The sequence below is a fragment of the Heterodontus francisci genome, chromosome 41 (assembly GCF_036365525.1).
Source record: "Heterodontus francisci isolate sHetFra1 chromosome 41, sHetFra1.hap1, whole genome shotgun sequence".
Lineage (NCBI taxonomy): Eukaryota > Metazoa > Chordata > Chondrichthyes > Heterodontiformes > Heterodontidae > Heterodontus > Heterodontus francisci.
The window spans coordinates 20,222,403-20,245,640 of NC_090411.1; the positions used below are offsets into that span (position 1 = coordinate 20,222,403).

A 23,238-nucleotide genomic window follows, 5' to 3' on the forward strand; every position below is an offset into this window, starting at 1 on the left:
AAGCACGTGCCTCACCCCAACAGTGTAAGTAGCTGCAGTGGGCGGAAGGCATCGTGCCAGCGTGACTGGCTCACAGTTTCATTAAATATGTTAAAAGGTTCTCAGCATGTGGGTGCCACTGGCAAGGCCAGCATTTATGGCCTATACTAGTGTCTCTGAGAATGTGGAGTGAGGCTTCTTACACTGTTGCAGTCTGTATGGGAAAGAGGCTCCCACAACACTGGTAGACGGGGAGTTCCAGAATTTTGATCCAGTGATGATGCAGGACATCGGAATTGAATATGGAGGAAAGCGAACAGGAAATTTAGTGTACTGTACAGATAGATAGAATTGTTCCATTTGACACTTTCCTAATACTACCTCCCTCTCATTGGCTGATTAACTACGAGCACGGAGCAGGGTTCAAGTCATAGTCATAGAGATACAGCACTGAAACAGGCCCTTCAGCCCACCGAGTCTGTGCCGACCAACAACCACCCACTTATACTATTCCTACGTTAATCCCATATTCCCTACCACATCCCTACCATTCTCCTGCCACCTACCTACACTAGGGGCAATTTTACAATGGCCAATTTACCTATCAACCTGCACGTCTTTGGCTGTGGGAGGAAACCCACGCAGGCACAGGGAGAACTTGCAAATTCCACACAGGCAGTAGTACCCAGAACTGAACCTGGGTTGCTGGAGCTGAGAGGCTGTGGTGCTAATCACTGAGCCACTGACCCGCCCTTTTAAAAAAAATTTTTAAAAAAGCTTTTCCACCCTCACTTCGTAGTCTAATGTCAATTTTTGCAATTCTTGTACTCTGTCTTTTTCTTTCCTTTCTCTTAGTCATAGTCATCTTCCTGTTCTGTCGGGATCAATACCACATCCGATGCTGCATACACAAACTCCGCTCAGCAACTGACAAAAGGCAGAAACAGACATTTTTTCCAAGCCCAGTGACTGCTCTGGTATCACAGTAACCTCCTTACTAAGTGCATCAATTCCTCAACAGAGAGAGAAAACAGGGACAATGGAAGGAAGACTGAAAGACTTTTAAACTCTTTACTGGCCCCAGGCATTGGGACGTGTAAGAAAGACCTGCAGTTATCACATCTCAATGCATTTCACAGTGGCTTGTTATATTGGAAAATATGGTCGTCATTTTGCACACAGCAAGATCCCACAATACATCCATGAGTTGAATGTTTTGACAGCGTAGGTCGGGAACCAGGATATTGGAAGAACTCCCTGCTCTTCATCAGAAAACGCCGTGGGATCTTTAACAAACAGATTAGCGAGACATCTGAGGTTCAATACCTCTGCCAATGCAACACACCCTCCCGGATTAATATGTTGAAGGTTGAGAGTTGGGTTTGAACTCACAACCTTCGATCTACAAGTAATGGGTCTACCAGCGAGCCAAGCTGACGTGTAAAAGCAGTGTGCCATCGGAACAGGAGTTGCGTACACTCTGTGGGCTTGTCTTGTTTCCTCAATGGCAATGGGTACATTACTTAAAAATCACAACTAAATCCATTGATCAAATATCTTTAATTTGCTGCTTTAATAGCCTGTTATTAAGCCAGTAAGTGCACACATCATCACTCTGCAGCATGAGGTAGTCAACATTGCATAAACAAAGCAAATATATTTTCCTCATTGGAAGTCTTACACTTTCCACTGGGCACGCATCATGTTTATTTGCTCATCGGAAGAACGGCTGCTGCTACAGCTGGATCTTGCTCGCCAGATGTTTCCTGCTCTGCTTAAACATCCAGCATCTGTCCTCGTCTCAGAAGACCGGATCCTTGAGGAATCGCTCGGCTAAGCAAGGCCAGCATTCAACTGCAGCTCCAGGCAGACGGTTTTTGTGTCCGTGCTGCATTCAAAGCGACAGCCTCGAGTCCTGCTCATTAACCATTCGTCCACCAGGACAGAAGTCCCAGTCCTGGCTCACTGATGGAGCCCTGCAAAGAATTTGAAAACATAAGTGGAAATACACCAAGGGTAAAGGGGGCATTTCCCCATTTATTCTGTTCCCACCCCCCCCCCACCCCCTAACCCCCGCATAACACACTGTAACGGGAGACTGGGGCAGGGAGACACAGAGACACACACAGGGGCAGAGAGAGACACGAGACACACAGGGGCAGAGAGAGACACAGAGGCACACAGGCAGAGAGAGAGAGAGAGGGACACACAGGGGCAGAGAGACAGACCGAGAGAAACACCACAGGGGCAGAGAGACAGAGACACGCAGGCATAAAGAGACAGAGACACGCAGGCATAAAGAGACAATGACATACACAGGCAGAGGGACTAAGAGAGAGAGAGAGACACTGAGATTGAGGGACCAAGAGAGACAGAGAGAGAGAGAGAGAGAGAGAGAGAGAGAGAGAGAGAAACAGACAGACCGAGGGAGGGAGCGAGTGAGAGGGAGAGACTGAGTGAGCAAGAGGGAGACACTGAGGGAAAGAGAGAGACTGAGGGAGCAAGTGAGAGAGAGAGACTGAGGGAGCAAGTGAGAGAGAGAGACTGAGGAAGCAAGTGAGAGAGAGAGAGACTGAGGAAGAGAGAGAGTGAGAGAGAGACTGAGGAAGAGAGAGAGTGAGAGAGAGACTGAGGGACCAAGAGAGAGAGAGAACAGCGGCAGCTGTTGTCATCCTGCACCCAGCCACCAAGAAGCACTGGACAATGCCCAAGCAAAACTCTCCCATGCAATCCTCTCTCCCTCCAATCAGATGAGGAACTGAGCAAACCCTTGCACCTCCCGACCACCCTCAGCCCCCTGCACACCCATTGTACTGAGAGCAATATGTCAATTCACTGCACCATCCAGGTCCCACCTCAGACAGGAGAACATCCTTCAATCACCTCTGCCTCAACTGGGTTTGAGGTGCAGTGTAAGAGTGAGTGCAGCACTGTCAGAGATGCCATCTTTCAGATGAGATGCTCTCTCAGGTGGTTGTAAAAGATCCCATGGCACTATTTCAAAGAAGACTAGGACAGTTCTACCCAGTGTCCTGGCCAATACTTATCCCTCAACCAACATCACTCAGAACAGATTACTTGGTCATTATCACATTGTTGTGTGTGGGAGCTTGCTGTACGTAAATTGTCTACAACATCTCCCACATTACAACAGTGACTACACTTCAAAAAGTACTTCATTGGTTGGGATTTTCCCACTAAGGTACCATGCAGGACTTGCTCTGTTAATCTCGTGCGTGCACGGCAGTGTAAAGCAATTTAAAGGAACCGCACCCTGGAAAAACTGGCCGCATGCAAAAGCTAAATTTTAAAGGGAACATTGGCTGCAAGTATTTTGGGACATGCTGAAGTTGCGAAAAGTGCTATATAAATGCAAGTCTTTCTTTTCTACCCCGAGAAAGTTCTGACCCCCTGCACTAACTGAAAGGAGAGAGGCAGGTCTGTCTTACCGTCAGCGTGTAGGGAGACTCTTTCCTCTGCGCTTCCTCTACTGTGGAGGTCGAGCTATCAGCTGTGCTGGGCCCGGTGGGGGAGGTGTCTACAAAGGTTTCGTCCACCACACGGAGTCTGACCTCCTCCCCGACATCCATGTAAAGGTCGTGTGTACCCTCGTCGGTCTCGTATTCCCACACCCACACCTGCTCCGTCTCATCACTGCCAGCCCAGTCAAGGAAACACTGGCCAGCACCAAGTCAAATCATTGCTTCACTGGCAAGAGGCACCTCCTAGAATTACATAGAATTTACAGGGCATTCGGCCCAACTAGTCTATGCTGGTGTTTATGCTCCACATGAGCCTCCTCCCACCCCTTTTCATATCACCCTATCAACAGATATTTCTTTCTCCCTCATGTGTTTATCTAGTTTGCCATTGCACACATCTAAACTATTCACTTCAAACACGCCTGGCGATAGCAAGTTCCACATTCGCACCACTCTCCGGGTAAAGAAGTTGAAGTTTCTCCTGAATTCCCTACTGGATTTATTAGTAACTCTCTTATGACCCCTAGTTTTGGACTTCCCCACAAGTGGAAACATCTTAAAACCAAAGTCACTCCAGATTCTCGTGGGAACAGGAGATCAAACAAGCTTTTGATATCGAGTGGCCTTGTCCATTGCCAGGGTCTGTTGATCGTGTCTTCTCAACCCACCTCCAGGGGAAGGGTCCGTCTCCCACGGTTATCACCCACTGAAGGATACAACTTGGCTGGCTGCTGCAGGGATTCAGGAGGGATGAGGATGTCATCAAAATATCCCAGGGTCACTGCGAGGAAGACAGAAGGAACGACAGTGAAGTAAGGGACATTTATAATGGATTAGATACTGGCCTCACACTGAGGGGGGCCCAGATTCACAGCCAGTCCACACTGACGCAATCTAAATCTTCCCCCCCTACAATCATGGCTGAGTGCCAGCATGAAAGAAACTCGAGGTAGTTGCCATGGGTTTGATGGAAAAAGCAGATGTAATTCAGCACTACTGCAATAACTATGATAGCAGCAACACCACAACCTAGTTACCTCGCTCAAGGTGATGTGGGAAATACAGTCAGAGGTGCACTGCTAGAACACAGGTGCGTTTGAGTTTTGTCTCTGTAGGCCACATTAGTGTGTACTATGGAGCTTCAGGGGCCAGGTGTGCAGACTGAACCCACATTCTGCTTCATTTCTATATTTCTCAAGCTGTCAAAACGAAGAGTTGGTGCTCAGATTAGGATTTATCCATCAATGAGGCAACAGAACCGAAAGCAACTCTTTCCAAAACTCCAGATGCAACTTTCAAACAGGGTAAAGCAGTGAGAACGAGAAACAGACAGAACTGAGCTGCCTGGGCTTTGTGGGCTGGACTGAGCGGGCTCAGAGGCCAGAGTCTAAACAAGATTTTAGGAGCTTTCCTACATTACAACAGTGAGACACTTCAAAAGTACTTAATTGGACCTCAGACACTTTGGGATATCTTGAGGTCGTAAACAGAGCTACAGAAATGCAAATTCTAAATATCTATCTATATCTAACCTAGGAATGTTTAATAGTGACATGGAGGTAAAAACTAAAAGTATGTTTCATTCCCCAATGTGAACAGCCCTCAACATGTCAAGCATGGGATTCAGCTGAATAAAACTAATGAAATCAACCCTAAAGAATCTTGTCAGATGGGATCTCGGTCCAGGCTTCCTAGGGAGAACATTTCGCTACAGCATGGTGAGATCAAATATAGCACTAACAGCTGTGACACAGATTCCCTCACCTGTACAGTCTTTAGAAACCACTCTGCACCCATGACTTCAGAAAGGGGCAGCTCCCCCAGCGCCTCGGCAGGTAAATTTACTGCCTGATGGTGTAGGAACAGGAGGAGGCCATTCAGTCCATCGAGCCTGTTCCTCCATTCAATCATCATGGCTGATCTGTATCTTAACCCATCTATCACCTTGGGTCCATAAACCTTAATCCCCTTACCTAACAAAAATTTAGCAATCTGGGTTTTGAAATTGTCAACTGACCCCCCACAGCCTCAATAGCTTTTTGGAGAGAGCGTTCCAGATTTCCTCTACCCCTTGTGTGAAGACGTGCTTCCTGACATCACCCTGAACGGCCTGGCTCTAATTTTAAGATTATGCCTCCTTGTTCTGGATTCCCCAACCAGAAGGAATAGTTTATCTCTATCTACACTAGCAAATCCTTTAATCATCTTAAACACCACAATTCAATCACCCCTTAATCTTCTATACTTAAGGACAGTCTATGCCATAATGATTAGAAAGGATGTGTGCTGAACTAGCCAACTTCAACCAGGGCATCATTAGGAGCAGTACACTGAACTCAACACACAGGAGAGAGGTAGATCAATCGATCAGTCAGGGACCCTGCTCCTGATCACTGTCCAGTTCTCTGCTGCTGGAACTGTGGTCATTATGATAGTGCTCAATGGGAACTCCAGCATAACTCAGGAGTGGGGAGTAAGGGGGAGGTGGATGGAAAAATGGAGGGAGGGGGAGAAGCCAACAATCCCATTTCCTAAAATAAGGAAAGTATTGGAAATACTCAGCTGGTCTGGCAGGATCTGTGGAGGGAGGCACAGGGTTAACATTTCAGGTCAGTGACCTTTCATCAGAACTGCATTTCTGAACTGTTCCTGGTGGCCCCCAGAACTGAGAATCCTTAATCAGTATAGGATGCTAGAATCCTGTACTTGGACTGAACAAACCCAAATTCATTGACTAGTGACCCTGACAGTGAGACTCCCCTCCCCCTCCTGAATTTTCTGGCTTTCGACCCAAAAAGACAATACAAAATCTCTGCCTTCGTGGGATGAGAGCAAAATTCAACTGTCTCCTTTCCAAGGTCATAAGAAGCAAAAAGAACACTATTCTTTTCACAGGCTCAGACTGTTTTGCTACTGAATTGCACAGGGCAACCTTCCTATCTCATTAACTCACGTTAACAAGCTGTTCAGAACACACAGGTTACAGAACAAAGAACAGCCACCGTCACCCATTAACTCAATGCAGTCAAACCACATGTTACATTGTATTGTATTGTATTGAACACATATTTCCTCCCCTCTACTGCCTGACTGCAGTACAATAGCCCTCTGCACATGCTACCCTGAAGTGGTCATTGGGACTTGCAAGTCTATGGTCTCTGCATTAGGACTAACTCATGCCACATCCCCTGCCACCCCTACAGCAGTGTCCGAGGTTAGGTATCCAGGTGAGGGAGAAATGACAGCTCTATACACGGACACACCCACATTATAGTGGCAATGAGACACCCTCCAAGCTGGCAGCTTTTCAAAGATGTCTCCTCACTCCTCATAAATCACTCATTAACTGTGTTGCTGCTGTTAATCTAAACACCCTCCACAATCTCCAAGCAGGCTTCATTTCTCTCTCTGTCTCCAGTTTCCTGGCCACCGCACCCCACCCTCTCTGAAGGGAGTCGACTGTTACAGGGGTTTAGCCCCACAGGCGCTGGCCCTCGCTCTGTTTTTTCCTCCTAATTTCTTCAAAGCACTGACTTTTGCTGGGGCGTTGTCACCCTCTGGTCTCACATTCTGGGGAGGGTCAGCAGACTGTTTGACTGCGGGTGAGCGACACATAAAATCCTAAATGCCATTAAGATACTTAAACAATGTCGGACAGCAGCAGTAAGCTGGTTTCCTACCAGCAGAGATATATATGTATTTTTATATTACAGAGAATTTTACAGCTCCAACAGGTCATTCAGCCTAACAAGCCCGTGCCGAGCCTCCTCTTACCCCTCTTCTTCTCATCCGGTCAGCATATCCTTCTATTCCTTTCTCACTTGTGTGTTTATCCAGCTTCCCTTAAATGCATCTATTCTATTCACCTCAATCACTCCAATGTGGCAGAAAACTCCATATTCTAACCACTCTCTGGGTAAAGAAATTTCTCCTGAATTCCTTATTGGATTTATTCGTGACCATCTTATATTTATGATTTTTAGTTTTGGACTGCCCAAAGGTGGAAACGTCTTCACTACATCTACCCTATTTAAGGGCGGCACAGTGGCGCAGTGGTTAGCACCGCAGCCTCACAGCTCCAACGACCCGGGTTCAATTCTGGGTACTGCCTGTGTGGAGTTTGCATGTTCTCCCTGTGTCTGCGTGGGTTTCCTCCGGGTGCTCCGATTTCCTCCCACAGCCAAAAGACTTGCAGGTTGATAGGTAAATTGGCCATTATAAATTGCCCCTAGTATAGGTAGGTGGTAGGGGAATATAGGGACAGGTGAGGATGTGGTAGGAATATGGGATTAGTGTAGGATTAGTATAAATGGGTGGTTAATGGTCGACACAGACTCGGTGGGTCGAAGGGCCTGTTTCAGCACTGTATCTCTAAATCTAAATCCCTTCTTAATTTTAAGTAAAAGCAAAATACTGCAGATGCTGGAACTCTAAAATAAAAGCAAGAAATGCTGGAAATACTCAGCAGGTCTGGCAGCATCTGTGGAGAGAGAAGCAGAATTAATGTTTCAGGTCAGTGAACCAGTTCTGACTTCTCTGCTTCTCTCTCCACAGATGCTGCCAGACCTGCTGAGTATTTCCAGTATTGCTTGCTTTTATTTCTTAATTTTAAGGACCTCTATTCAGTCACTCCTCAATCTCCTCTTTTCTAGAGAAAAGAGCCCAGCCTGTTTAATCTCCCCTGACAGGTATAACCTCTCAGTTCTGGTATTATCCTTTTGGTACCTTTATGCATCACTCTGAGATTTTACTCCATTAATTAGTGCAGAAAAGATTCACGAGAATGGTCCCAGGGATGAGGAACTTCAGTTACGAAAATAGATTGGAGAAGTGGGACTGTTTTCCTTAAAGAGAAGGCTGAGAGGAGATTTGATAGAGGTATTCAAAATCACGAGGGGTCTGGGCAGAGTAGATAGCGAGAAACTATTCCCACTCGTAAAAGGATCGAGAATGAGAGGGCACAGATTTTAAAGTAATTGGCAAAAGAAGCAAAAGTGACATGAGGAAAAACATTTTCACACTGCGAGTGGTTAAAGTCTGGAATGTGCCGCCTGAGAGTGTGGTGCAGGCAGTTCAACTGGGGCATTCAAAAGGGAATTAGATGGTTACCTGAAAAGGAAGAATGTGCAGGGTTACGGGGAGAAGGAGGGGGAATGGCACTAGGTAAATTGCTCATTTGGAGAGCCGGAGATTCTGTAAATCCTCTGCCAATCCCATTCTTTAATCCAGCCACCGAAATGGCTGAGTGGATACAAACTCCAAGTGCCGTACCTTCAAATGTAATGGGGCAACTCTATGAAGAAATGTTTAAAAGGTTTTAGAAGGATGTTGGTAACTTGGAGAGGCTGCAGAGGAGTTTTACCAGGATGAGGGAATTCAGCTATGTACAGTAACTATAGAAGCTGGGATTGTCCTTTGAGCAGAGAAGGTAAAGGACAGACTTAACTGAGTCGTTCAAAATTATATGCGGTTTTGATAGAGTAGATAGGGAGAAACTGTTTCCTCTGGCAGGAGGGTCAGTAACCAGAGGACACAGAAGACTGTGGAAGCACAGTAGGGTGTGTTGTGCAATCAAATATAAATGTGAAGCTAAGTCAGTCCGGAGGACAGAGTAAATGTAGACCTGTTAAGGCTCAGGCAGATAATGCAAGGCTGGATTGTATCTATTTTAATGCAAGAAGCTGTGTGTGTACTACAGGCCTCTAAACAGTCAGGCAGTAGTAGAGGAGCAGATATGCAGACAAATCTCAGAGAGGTGCAAAAATAATAGGGTAATAATAGTAGGGGATTTCAACTTCCCCTATATTAGAGGGGATAGTATTAGTGCAAAAAGCTTAAAGGGGGCGGAATTCTTCAAGCGCATTCCAGAGAGTTTTTTGAGCCAGCACATAGAGAGTCCTACAAGAGGAGGGGCAGTACTGGACCTAATCCTAGGGAATGAAGCCAGCCAAGTAGTCGAAGTGGCAGTGGGGGAGCATTTTGGGGATAGTGACCATAACTCTGTAAGATTTAAGGTTGTTATGGAAAAGGACATAGAGGGACCGGAAATAAAAGTACTGAATTGGGGGAAGGCTGATTTCAATATGATAAAACAGGATCTGGCCAAAGTGAACTGGGAGCAGCTTCTTACAGGAAAGTCTACATCAGACCAGTGGGAGTCATTAAGAAGGGAAATTGAGAGTGTTCAGGTGCAGCACATTACTGTAAAGGTGAAGAGTAGGACCAACAGGTCAAGGGAACCCTGGATGTCAAGGGATATAGGGGATTGGATAAGGAGAAAAAAGGAGGCGTATGGCAGATTCAGAGTGCTGAAAACAGCGGAGGCCCTAGAGGAGTATAGAAAGTGTAGGGGAGTACTTAAAAAAGTAATTAGGAGAGCGAAGAGGGGGCATGAAAAATCACTGGCAGACAAGAGAAAGGAAAATCCCAAGGCATTTTATAAGTATGTTAGGGGCAAGAGCATAACCAGAGAAAAAGTGGGGCCCATTAGGGATCATAGAGGCAATGTGTGTGTGGAGCCAGAGGACATAGGGGAGGTTTTGAACGATTACTTTTCATCTGTGTTCACTATGGAGAGGGATGATGTAGGTGTAGTGATCAGGCAGGGGGACTGTGATATACTTGATCAAATTAGCATTGTAAAGGAGGAAGTATTGGCTGGATTAGTAGGTTTAAAGGTGGATAAATCCCCAGGCCCAGATGAGATGTATCACAGGCTGCTATGTGAGGCAAGAGAGGAGATAGCAGGGGCTCTGACACAAATTTTCAGATCCTCTCTGGCCACAGGAGAGGTACCAGAGGATTGGAGGACAGCGAATGTGGTACCAGTATTCAAGAAGGGTAGTAGGGATAAACCAGGTAATTACAGGCCGGTGAGTCTAACATCAATGGTAAGAATTTTTTCCAATAATTTCCTGAGAGACAGGATTAATCTCTGTTTGGAGAGGCAGGGATAGTCAGCGTGCCTTTGTCAGGGGGAGATCGTGTCTAACAAATTTGATTGAACTTTTCGAGGCGGTAACTAGATGTGTAGATGAGGGTAAAGCAGTTGGTGTAGTCTATATGGACTTCAGTAAGGCTTTTGACAAGGTCCCGCATGGGAGATTGGTTAAGAAAGTAAAAGCCCATGGGATCCAGGGTAATTTGGCAAATTGGATTCAAAATTGGCTGAGTGGCAGAAGGCAGAGGCTGATGGTCGAGGGTTGTTTTTGCGATTGGAAGCCTGTGACCAGTGGTGTACCGCAGGGATCGGTGCTGGGACCCTTACTGTTTGTAGTGTACATTAATGATTTAGACGTGAATATAGGAGGTATGATCAGTAAGTTCGCAGATGACACAAAAATTGGTGATGTCGTAAATAGTGAGGAGGAAAGCCTTAGACTACAGGACGATATAGATGGGCTGGTAAGATGGGCGGAGCAGTGGCAAATGGAGTTTAATCCTGAGAAGTGTGAGGTGAAGCACTTTGGGAGGTCTAACAAGGCAATGGAATATACAATGGATGGTAGGACCCTAGGAAGTACAGAGGGTCAGAGGGATCTTGGGGTGCTTGTCCATAGATCACTGAAGGCAACAGCACAGGTAGATAAAGTGGTTAGGAAGGCATACGGGATACTTGCCTTTATTAGCCAAGGCATAGAATATAAGAGCAGGGTGGTTATGATGGAGCTGTATAAAATGCTGGTTAGGCCACAGCTGGAGTACTGTGTAGTTCTGGTCTCCACACTATAGGAAGGATGTGATTGCAATGGAGAGGGTGCAGAGGAGATTCACCAGGATGTTGCCTGGGCTGGAGCATTTCAGTTATGAAGACAGACTGGATAGGCTGGGGTTGTTTTCCTTGCAGTGGAGAAGGCTGAGGGGGGACCTGATTGAGGTATACAAAATTATGAGGGGCATTGATAGGATAGATAGGAAGAAACTTTTTCTTTAGCGGAGGTGTCAATAACAAGGGGGCATAGATTTAAGGAAAGGAGCAGAAGGTTTAGAGGGGAGTTGAGGAGAAATTTTTTCACCCAGAGGGTGGCTGGAATCTGGAACACACTGCCTGAAGAGGTGGTAGAGGGAGGAACACTCACAACATTTAAGTAGTATTTAGATGAGCACTTGAAACCCCATAGCATACAAGGCTACAGGCCAAGTGCGGGGAAATGGGATTAGTTAGGACAGGTGCTCGATGGTCAGTGCAGGTGCATTGGGCCGAAGGGCCTGTTTCTGTGCTATAAAACTCTATGACTCTATTTAAGATAAATGGACAAAACAAAAACGCCAGGGGAAATGGGAATTGTCTTTACTCAGTGATTTGTTGTGATCTGGAATGCTCAAAGGAAGCAGATTCAATAAAAACTTTCCAAAGGGAATTGGATCAATACTTAAAGAGGAGAAATTTGCAGGGCTATGAGGAATCAGCAGGGGAGTGGGACTAATTGGACAGCTCTTTCAGAGAGCTGGCACAGGCTCGATGGGCTGAATGGCCTCCGTCTGTGGCTGTTTCAGTGAGATTATAGGCAGCATGAATGCTGTAATCAGCCTCGGCACCAACTGCAGTTTCTGCTCAATTGTTATCGAGGCTTGTGCTGTGGACATCAGGGCTGAACAAGATTAGGCTCAGAGCGATATCCACCTTGGACAAATAACCTGTTGATACCATCTAGGCTTACTCAGCCTGGGTGAGGAAGCAGAGACCTCCACCTTGACATGAACCATCTCACCCAGGGGTGGAAGCGAGAAAAAGGATTGAAACAAAAATACCTCACATAATGAGTCACTCACCGTAGACTCCGTCCTGACTGCAGCCTTTGATTTTGCCAGTTATAATCTCGTCCAGAAAGGGTCGAAAGACCACATATCGGAAATGGACTGCGTGGAAAACAAGGAGAGGAAGAAACACCACTTAAAGAAGGACGATGCTGCATTTATATATCACCCTTCAGATCTTCAGGTCCTACCAAATCACCACTTTTGAAGCACAGTCATTGTTGTAATGTAGACAAACATGGCCACAAAATTGCACAAAGCAAAATCCCACAAACAGCAAATTAGAAAAATGTCAGCTCATCTGTTTTTAGTGGTGCTAGTTAAAGAATAAGTGCTGGCAGGGACATTGGAAGGACTGCCTTGCTCTTCTAAAGGTGCCATGGGATCTTTTATGACCACCTGAACAGGCATAACAGGCCCCAGTTTAATATCTCATCCAAAAGACACTGTCACCAACCGTGAGTGAGACTTGAATACACAACCTTCTGAGTTCGAGGCAGGTGTGCTACAAACTGAACAAGCTGGTAAAGGTATCGGGGGAGGGATTGGGGGAAGGTATTCCCTGATCACAAGTTTCAATACAAGGGATCGGCACCTGAACCATGCAGTCACAGAGCAAGGGGGAGAAAGCTGAGGATTAGGCACTGCAGCTCTCCCCCCACCTTCCAGCACCTGGCTAGACAGTGACAGAGACTTGGCAGTGGGTTTCCAACTCAGCCTCTTGGACAAAGGCAGCGAGAGAGAGAGAGACAAACACAACAATGGAAATATAATAAAGTTCAGTTGAGAAAACAAACCAGGGATGGAGAGAATTCCATTTTCCCCTGCCCATTCTCTTTACTATTTATTGGATTACATGAAAAGAGGGAGTGTAGGGGAAGAACTCGACTGGACATCAATGTAAAGAAGGGAGATCCCTAGCTGCTTATTCCTATGGGTAACCCAGGGGCAGGAGCAAGAGAGTAGACAAGGGAAATGCAATAGATGTAATATATCTAGATTGCCCAAAGGCCTTTGATAAGGTGACACAGAATAGACTAATGAATAAGGCCAGAGCATGTAGAGCTAGGGGACAAGTAGCAAAATGGATAGCTGGCTGGCTGAAAGACAGGAAGCAGAGGAGGGATAAAGGGTAGCTATTCAGAGTGGCAGAAGGTGGGGGAAGTCAAGTCCCACGAGGATCATCGCTGTCAGTCACAACTTACATGAACGATTTAGATTCTGGAATCAAAAGCACAATTTCTAAATTTGTGGATGAAACCAAATAGTGGGGAAATAATCAACACTGAGGAGGACTGCTACAAATTTCGAGAGGACGTTAATAAACTTGCAGAATGGGCATATAATTGACAAATGAATATCAACATAGATAAGTGTGAGATATTACATTCTGGTAAGAAAAATAAGGAGGTCACATGTTACTAAGAAAATAATAATCGAACTGGGAGGGAGAAGCAAAGGGATCTGGGAGTTCAAAAGCATAAAAGTAGCGACAGAGGTTAATAAAGCCATAAAAAAGCAAACCAAGCACTAGAGTTTATTTCTACAGGGATAAAACTAAAAAGTGGAGAGGTTATGCTAGACTTGCATTGAACTTTGGTTAGACCACAATTGCAGTATTGCATACAGATCTGATCGCCATATTATAAAAAGGATATAGAAGCACTGGAGCGGATGCAAAAAAGATTTAAAAGGATGATACTGAAAATGCAACGTTATGCCTATCAGAAAAGGATGGCAAAATGAGTCTCTTTTCTGTTGAAAAGAGCAGGTTGAGGAGTGACCGAATAGAGATCTATAAAATTGAGCGAATAGACGCAGAAAGTGTGTTTACACTTTTTGGGAAGCGCAAAACCAGAGATCAATGTGAGATAGTCACCAAGAAATCAAATAGAGAATTCAAAAGAAACTTATTTATCTAGAGAGCATTTAGAATGTGGAGCTCACTACCACAGAGGGTAATTGAGGCGAATAGTATTGATGTATATAAGGGAAAGCTAGATAAACACATGCGGGAGAAGGGAATAGTTAGATGAAGAAGGATGAGAGGATACTCGAGTGGAGCATCAATGCCAATATGGACTGGATGGGCCGAATGGCCAGTTTCTCTGCTGTATATTCTATGAAACAGCCATGCCCCTGTCCTGATTTGTGCTGACAGGAGGGAAATGGAAAGACAGCTTGTTGAGAGGCACTAAATAGAAACACTATTCCTTATTGGAGGATGTCTAACCTTTGGTGTGAGACGCTCCATCTCCTGGGAAAATGTAGGAATCTTCCAGCTTGGTGATGTCGTACAGACAGATGCAGAGGCCAACATTATATACAACCTGCAGAGAGAACACAAGACAGACAAAGTCAGCAACAAGACTTACTGGGAAAAATTCTCAATTGACCTTGCAAATCGGTGACCCCTGGAATCCGCAGTTCTACATCCTCCTCCCTGCCTGGAAGTTTAATCCAGCCATTTTCTAACCTCGTTTTGGTCTGCTCTCTGAATATTTCCACCAGTTTATATTGATGACCTCTAGTCCTACCGTCCAACCTTCCTTTGCATTTAGCTAATCAAAACCACATCAACGTACATAACGGTGACCTCCCTGCCTTTTTTTTGCCCTTGTTTATCCAGGCTATACAGATTGAACTAGCTGCGACTCTCCAGCAGGCTGAGAAAGCCATCCACACAGCACAAAGTATTTTTCACTCAATGAACCTTTCCCGAGAAACAGGCTTAGGAATAATACCTGGGAATACAAGCAGGGCAATTTTAACAGCAGCAAGGTGCGGTGCCATTTAGAATGATACAGCACAGAAGAGGGCTGTTCGGCCCATCATGCCTGCACCAGCTCTTTGAGAGAGGTACTCAATTAGTCCCACTGCCTTGCTCTTTACCTATAGGCCTGCAACGGTTTTCTCTTTCAAGTATTTCATGGAATCATAGGAACACAGCCTGAAGGCAGCCATTGGGCCTATTGTCTCTGTGCTGGCTATCAGTCGCGCAGCCCTGCTTTTTTTGTCCATAACCCTGCAAGTTCCTCATCCTCAAGTCCCTCTCCAACTAGCTTTTCAAATTATTTATAGACTCAGCCTCCACCAGCCTTTCAGGTGAAGCATTCCACATCCCGACAATGCTGAGTGAAATAAATTCCCATCTCCCTTCTAGCTCTTTTGCCAATGATTTTGAATCTATGACCTCCAGTTATTGACCCACTGATCATAGAGGATAGAGAAAAAAAACATTCCCTATCAAAACCTCTCATCATCTTGAAACTTCTATTAGATCACCTCTTAACTTTCTCTGCTACAATGAGAACAGTCCTAACTCTTCCAACCTCTCCTCATTACTGAAGTCCCTCATCCCTGGTAACTTCCTGGTAAACCTCCTCTGTATGCTTTACTTCTTTCCTGAAGTGTGGTGTCCAAAATTGTCCACAATACTCTGAGGCTTGACCTTTGATTTATAAAGTCCTAGCATGATCTCTTTACTTTTATATTCTGTTCTTCCATATATAAACCCAAGTAATCCATATGCTTTAATCATCTTATCAACGTCCTGCCACCTTTAAGGATTTGTGTATATGGACACCAAGCTCTTTCGGCTCGATTTTGAAAAGATGAACAGTTTATAGAATCTTGTGTTTCCATATTAGTCCTCCCAAAGTGCATCATTTCACACTTCTCTGTATTGAGCTCCATCTGCCATGCTTCTGCCTGTTTCACCACCCTGTCCATGTCATCCTGAAGCCTATAACTATCCTCATCACTATCTACTACTTCGCCAAGTATCGTACCATCTGTAAACTTTATAATCTTGCTCCCTATACTCAAAGCTAGGTCATCTATAAAAATTGCAGAGTAATGGATGCAAAACTGACCCGTGGGAAACACCATCGCAAACTCCCAGTCTTTACCTTTTACTTCCTGTCACTGAGACAATCTGTATCCATATTGCCACTTTTCCCTTAATTCCATGGCCTTCCATCTTCTTAAGAAGCCTTCTGTGGGGCACTTTGTTGAATGTCTTCCAGAAGTCCATATATCCAACATCTACTACATTAACTTGATCAACCTTCTCTGTTGCTCATCAATCAAATTTATTTATCCATTTCCCTTTTTAAAGCATTATAAATGCAGCATAAAGTAAATTACTCTGGACAGTGTTTCAGCAACAGGTTCACCAACACTTACCTTGTTTGCCAGTTTCTTGTTCAGCTCTTCAGCTATGGCATCATTTAGTCTTCTTTCAAAGAGCCAGGGTGGGATCCGCACAGTATCCACCATCTCCACCAGGACAAACATGGTGGGCGAGTCAGGATCGACGCACTGGGAAGAAAGGAGGAGGAGGAGGAGTCACTTCACTCGAATACTGCTCATTTATTTAAGGCCCTCATATGGGAAAAAGTAAGAAAAGTTTTCAAGTAGCTGATTTCTAGGATAACAAGGACTTTTTTTTGTATTGGTAGAAAGTCTTAACATTACAGGGAAAGAACACGTTTTCCCACTCTTCCGATAGTCACTCCACGTGCACCATTGGAACAGGCAGACGGGAGCTCAATGTAACCTTCTCGGCAAAAGATAACAATGCAGCACTACATTTATATTGCACCTTTAACATTGCAAAACATCCCAAGGCTTCACAGGTGCGTTATCAGACAAAATCTGACACTGAGTCACAGAAGCAGATGTTAGACCAGGTAACCAAAAGCTTGGTCGGAGGCAGATTTTAAAGAGTGTCATAAAGGAGGAGCGAGAGGTAGAGACTCAGCGAGGTTTGGGGAGGGAATTCCCGAGTTTAGGGTTCAAGCAGCAGAAAGCACCAACGGCACAGCAATTAATATTTGGGGGGGGGGGGGCGCACAAGGGGCCAGATTGGACGAGCGCAGAAATCTCAAGAGCGTCGTCGAGCTGGAGGAGGTCAGAGAGACACAGGGCGCGGTGAGGGATTTGAAAAACAAGGATGAGAATTTTAAAATAAGGCGCATTGCTTGACCAGGAGCCAATGTTGGTCAGTGAGCATGAGGTGGGGGAGTGGGGGCTATCGGGGAACAGGCCTTGGTGCGAGTTGGCACAGGGGCAGCAGTGTTTTGGATGAGCTCAAGTTTACTAGGGTAGAAAGTGGGAGGCCAGCCAGGAGTGCGTTGGAATAGCCAAGTCTAGGATGGTTGGGCGGCAGGTGAGCTGAGACAGGGGCAGAGTCAGGCGGTTACTGAGGTGGAAATAGAGGGTCTCAGTGATGGTGGGTTGAGTTGGATTATTCAATCACCAACTGGCACTGACTCTCTGATCAGCTCAGTCTTTACTGACGGATTCTAGTCACTGGGAGCCGCACTCACTCAGGGCCGGGATGGTGAGGCTCAAGGCCTGGGTACAGGGGGGGACGTGAGCTGGAGGCTCAGGGCCTAGGCCCAGGCATTGAACTTCAAACCCCGGCCTCCAGTTTACTGGGGTCCGGGCTGCAGCCGAGCAGAAGCAACAGGAGCCACCGTTTTCTATTATTTTTGAGCTGCTTCTCCCTCCGACAAACCTTTGCTCAACTTTTACATTTTCAGTCTCCCCTACCTGGGCGCAAATCCACTTTACGGCTGACGGTCAGTGACGCAATCCACTTTACGGCAGGAGGTTACTCCGTTACTTTGGACGGTGCGGGGAAAAACTCCCCCCCCTCTCCCTGGGTTTTACCGCAGTTTGCGGCAGCCCGAGCCTGGATGGCCTTAAAGGTGTCAAACACCACTGATGGGAGGCTATTAATTCACACAGGCGACTACTGTACTTTAAATCATTGATATGCGACTGCTGTGAAAGCAAAATCTGGCAACATTTTTTAAAACTATATTTTAATTTAGGTTGAACATCCAAAATTATTGGATTGATGTAATCAGTTCCTCCCAGCATCTCAAGTGTGCACTGCTGCCAAGTCCTTGAGTCTAGACTCAGGGACTTGACCATCCTGACCACCTGCTGCCAATCCCTTCTGAGAGTGATCTACGAGGGTTTCCTGGCACCCCCGCAGATGCATGGCGTCTCTCCTCTTGCCCACCTGCACCACTAATGTCTCCAGGGGCTACATCCATCATGAAAGCTCCCTCTCTCTGCCTTGGTGTTCACTTTAGACTAATTTACATTGTAGCAATATTTTTGTGCAGTTTCCCTTTAAGATGCAGCCTGCCTTTAAACAGAGCAGGCTGGCTGTACTACATGGGCTGCAAACAATGCTGTCAGGCCCTCCTGCTGTGCGTTCAGGATCAGAGGGCAGCGCGAGGCTGCCACTATCATTCAGATGAGGTGGGTACATGAAGTTTGCATGTTGCCCACCTTGATCTGAACAGGTGTGACGCCCGTGCCCAAAAGTATGGGCTGACCAGATTCTAGCTCATAGGTTCTGCAACATCAGAGGGTTATCGAAAAGTTGTAGTCAGGGTAAGTTTATTTTCTCATAACTCATTCCTTGTTCTTTCTCTGTAGTCCCACTGAATCCTGCTATTTGAGGAAGCTTGTTAGCGGTTCATCGTTTATGCAGATATTTCAATGTAGAGAATTGCATTAGATTTTTTGCATAAATAGCGACTATTGGGTAAAAACTTCCACAAATGAATCACGAGTGTCGGCAACAAGACTGAGTCCAAGAAGGTACTCCCCTAAACTACAGCTCATCTGAATCCCTGCTGTCCCTATCCTAACTCACACCCAGTGCTCGCTGACCTACATTGGCTCCCAGTCCAGTAATGCATCCATTTTAAAATCCTCATCCTCCTTTTCAGATTCCTCTGTGGCCTCGCCCCTCCCTATCCCTGTAATCTCCTCCTCCTACAACCCTCTTAGATAGCTGTGCTCCTCCAATTCTGGCCTCTGTGCATCCCGATTTTCATCGCTGCACCAATGGCGGCTGTGCCCTCAGCTACCTAGGCCCTAAGCTTTAGAATACCTCCTTAAATATTTCCTCCTTTAAGATGCTCCTTAAAACGTACCTGTTTAACTGAGCTTTTGGGCTGCTAGTCCTCATATTACCTTATGTGGCTCAGTGTCAAATTCTGTCATATAATGCTTTGGGATATTTAACTACATTAAGACACTATATAAATGCAAGTTGTTGTTGCTGGAATCTGATCAATGCTGCTTTTTGTGTGTCCATTTTTTTTTCACAGGATGTGGGCGACACTGACAAGGCTAGCATTTGTTGCCCTTGACAACTGAGTGGCTTTTTCAGCCATTTTAGAGGGCGGTTGAGAGTCAACTAATTGTTGTGAGTCTGGAGCCACATGTAGGCCAGACCAGGTAAGGACAGCAGTCTTCCTTCTCTGAAGGGCATTATTGGTGAACCAGCTGGGTTTTTATAACAACTGATAGTTTCATGGCACCATTACTGAGACTAGTTTTCAATTCCAGATTTTTATTAATTAATTGAATTTAAATTTCTCCAGCTGCCGTGGTGAGATTTGAACCCGTGTCTGCAAGGCATTATCCTGGGCCTCTGGGTTACCAGCTCAGTGACATCACCACTACACCACTCTCTCCCCGGATGGCATGTCATCCCAGATCAGTCACTGGAATTATTCCTCTTTGACAAAGAGTTATGGGGTTAAACAGAAAGAGCAGGGCAGTGGGTTTAGCTTTGGATTACACAAGCAAGTTGCTGGTATAGGCCCGATGGGCCTTCTTGTGTTGTAAGCGTCTGTGGCTCTTTCCATGTGGGGCTTCTCACTGGCATCTCACCCAGAGGTGCCATTGCCACATGAATTCACACTTCTGCCAAGAGTACCATTCTGTGTCACCTTTACACCAGAGTTTCACCTGGTGAACTGATCGAGAGACCGTTGAAAAATTCATCCTTTCATTCGGCTCGGGGTATCATTGTGCTTTAAAAGCATATACATCTCCTTCAGAGACTTCAAAGGTGCAGCTGGTTTATGCAGAGAATTATGTGCAGGAATCACAAAGGAAGGGATTACTAGAGTAGGCAGAAGCCTTGCTGAACTCATGGAGGGGTCCAAAATTAACAAGAGCTCCCACTAGTGACCCTCCCCACACCTTCGCCTCCCAAACCCTGCTGGATAGAGGGTGAAGACTGAATTGGGCTCATCTGCGAAGCCTGCATGGTCGAATAACTTGTCACCACCCACTGCCTAAAGTCACACGTGAAGAGCAGGCACTTGAGCAAGGGTGGCCAGAAACCTGCGGAACCGTACCCCGGCGGCAGAGGAGGGGGAAAATGTTGGGAGGAGAAAAATAAATTCCCTCCCCGTTAAACCGAGAGAAAGTGGATTTCCCCTTTAATTGGCTGAATCCCCACCCCTTCTGTCCTTTTGGAGCACATGATTGACAGCCTGCAGTGATGTCATAAAGAAGGGTGGGGCTTACACTCTGTCAGTTTCCAGACAGAGAGAGAGAGAAAATAATGTTAACATAAATAGCAGGTGAACCAGAGCAAGGGGACGCTGACAACTGCAGAACAATACAGGCTCCCACCTCAGGACTAGACGACAGTGTTGTGGTATAGCTCTGAGATTTCTGTTGCACAAGGTAAGACTTTCTAAGGCATTTGTAATTGAGATGAAAAGGTTTTGGATTTGCACGTTTTAGCAGAGGCTACGAGTGGAAATTTCTCTAACAATCAGACTGTGTGCTTTCCTTTTCCTCAGTCTCAAAGGAACGTTGCAGCTTCCCTTCCTCCTGGTATCGCCGTTCGATGCCGAATAGATTTTGCTTCAGAGATGGGGGGGGAGGTAAAAACCCAAAGAAAAGCACCACTTAATTCTGGAATTGTGCCTGTCTGTTTCAACTGTTTCATCTTTGTTACAAGAGCTTCCTTTGAAAGCCCTTTGTGCCTTGCAGATTACCTGGGTGGGTAGGTGATGATGCAGTCTTCAGGCCCCAAGCCAGCGCAGCTGATCATTGGGATGTGAGTGAGAGCTTTGCTGCTCTTTATTCTAGACTGATGTTCCCAGTGCGGTAATGAGGGAGTGCTGCACTGTCGGCGGTGCCGTCTTTCGGATAGGACGTTAAACCGAGACCCCGTCTGACCTCTCAGGTGGATGTAAAAGATTGCATGGCCGCTTTTTCAAAGACGAGGAGGGGAGTTCTCCCCGGTTCTGCTGGCCGATATGTATCTCCCAATCAGCATCACTAAAAACAGATAATCTGGCCATTTATCACATTGCTGTTTGTGGGATCTTGCTGTGCCACCATGGCCGCCATGTTTCCGACATTACAACAGTGACTGCATGTCACAGAGCACTCCATTGGCTGTGAAGCACTTTGATGTCCTGAGGTTGTGAAAGGTGCTAAAGAAATGCAAGTCTTTCTTCTTTTCTCTCTCCCTTATCTCACCTCCGCTTGCTTTCTTCTCATCCCCTCCTCCATGAGAAAACCTTGTTGCCTCACGATATGGTGCAGGGAGCCCCCCCCCCCCCCCCCCCCCACCGCCTGCCATAAGCTGTGTTTCTTCACTATCTGGAGCGAAGCACAGGGAGGGGAGAGTGAGAACATAGGAAGGGGAGAATGGGTGGGGGAGTACAGAGAGCGAGAGTGGGGAAGGCACAGGGATGGAGGGTGAGGGAGGAGAGAATGGGGAAGGCACAGGGATGGGAGGGTGGAGAAGAGAGTGAGGGGAGGGGAGAATGGGAAGGCACAGTGAGGGGAGAGTGGGGGTGGAGAGAGTGAGGGAGGAGAGAATGCAGAAGGCACAGGAATGGGAGGATGGGGGAGAAGAGAGTGAGGGAGGAGAGAATGCAGAAGGCACAGGGATGGGAGGGTGGGGGAGGAGAGAGTGAGGGGAGGGGAGAACGCAGAAGGCACAGGGATGGGAAGGTGGGGGAGGAGAGAGGGAGGGGAGAATGGGGAAGGCACAGGATGGGAAGGTGGGGGTGGAGAGAGTAGGGGAGGCACAGGGAGGGGAGAGTGGGGGTGGAGAGAGTAGGGGAGGCACAGGGAGGGGAGAGTGGGGGAGGGGAGAGTGGCTCTCTGGCTGCATGGCAGTGTGAGTCAGCTACATTAAACAGGAGAAAGAAAAGCTCAGTTACGTAAATATTTTATCAAGTCAGTTGCCACATTTACAGTGTATAATCTCTCTGCGATACCACTTAGTGTGAAAAGATCCAGCTTGTCCAGTGATGGGCTGTTAGTGACAATGCTTTACATTAATGCCAAATTGATGGATTGGTAAACAGGCCAAGAATAGATGTGTTGTGGTGACAAATAAACCCTGCAGTTGGAAGTTTTCTTGCTTTATCTTCCAGAATGTCGGATTAGACTGGCGATGCAAAGGGAAATCCATTTGAAAAGTCACATTGCAGATCAGCCGACTGGATTATTATTTTACATTTATTTAAAATCATGCCCACAGACCGTGCGTTCTGATATCCCCCCAATATTTTTGGCCACATTTCAATGTCAACATTTAACCAATCAATTTTGCTGTCAACTGTCACGGCGTAGTGCCAGCCTCTGGCCACTAGGTGGCGCTTTTGAGTGCCAGTCTTCCCCAACTCCATAATAAAAAATAAAATACTGCGGATGCTGGAAATCTGAAATAAAAACAAGAAATGCTGGAACCACTCAGCAGGTCTGGCAGCATCTGTGGAAAGAGAAGCAGAGTTAACGTTTCAGGTCAGTGACCCGAAACGTTAACTCTGCTTCTCTTTCCACAGATGCTGCCAGACCTGCTGAGTGGTTCCAGCATTTCTTGTTTTATTCCCCAACTCCATCTCCATCTTGTAAATAACATTTTTACTGATGCTCGATCGTTCTAGAAACTTCTTTATTTTTCACACAACTGTATTTAGGAGTCAGATCTTGTGACCAAAATGCTTGTTGCTGGGTGTTGGAACTCACTAACACCGCTCTGTACAATATTGTGCACAGGGTATGTACGACCCCGTCTCTTCATGATGGAGCTGAATGACGTACTCCTGTCCCTTTGTTCCGTGGCAACCTTTTACAGGCGTCACTTTCAAATGTTTATAAAAGTGGAAGTTTGCCAGCATTTTGAGTTCCTGCACCCTGATTTGCGGAGTGTTGTGGGTCA

The 23,238-nt window shown here is 46.1% G+C and overlaps 2 protein-coding genes across 7 annotated transcripts in view; one reads left to right on the forward strand and one right to left on the reverse strand.

The window, feature by feature from the left end:
* Positions 1-1,524: 1,524 nt before the first annotated feature.
* On the reverse strand, positions 1,525-17,849 carry polr3h (polymerase (RNA) III (DNA directed) polypeptide H). Of its 4 annotated transcripts, none has more exons than XM_068019442.1 (7): positions 17,778-17,849; positions 16,407-16,541; positions 14,452-14,548; positions 12,234-12,320; positions 4,179-4,242; positions 3,429-3,633; positions 1,525-1,955 (listed from the first exon to the last, which is right to left on the reverse strand). In XM_068019442.1, exons 2-7 carry the CDS (start codon positions 16,515-16,517, stop codon positions 1,902-1,904), a joined length of 618 nt encoding a protein of 205 aa, XP_067875543.1. In that variant the 5' UTR covers positions 16,518-16,541; positions 17,778-17,849; the 3' UTR covers positions 1,525-1,901. The 4 variants fall into 4 exon arrangements, with proteins under 4 accessions (XP_067875543.1, XP_067875542.1, XP_067875544.1 ...); XM_068019441.1 differs by having other exon boundaries at positions 17,743-17,800; XM_068019443.1 differs by lacking the exon at positions 17,778-17,849 and adding an exon at positions 17,552-17,706.
* Positions 17,850-19,380: 1,531 nt separating this feature from the next.
* LOC137353314 (cold shock domain-containing protein C2-like) overlaps positions 19,381-23,238 on the forward strand; it is a 93,216-nt gene continuing 89,358 nt past the window's right edge. The window contains exon 1 of one of the 3 annotated variants that reach the window (XM_068019450.1): positions 19,381-19,490. The gene's annotated coding sequence lies outside the window, so the exon portion shown is untranslated. Of the gene's footprint in view, positions 19,491-20,572; positions 20,736-23,238 lie in introns of those variants that run through there. The other 2 variants (XM_068019449.1, XM_068019448.1) reach the window with 2 other exon arrangements.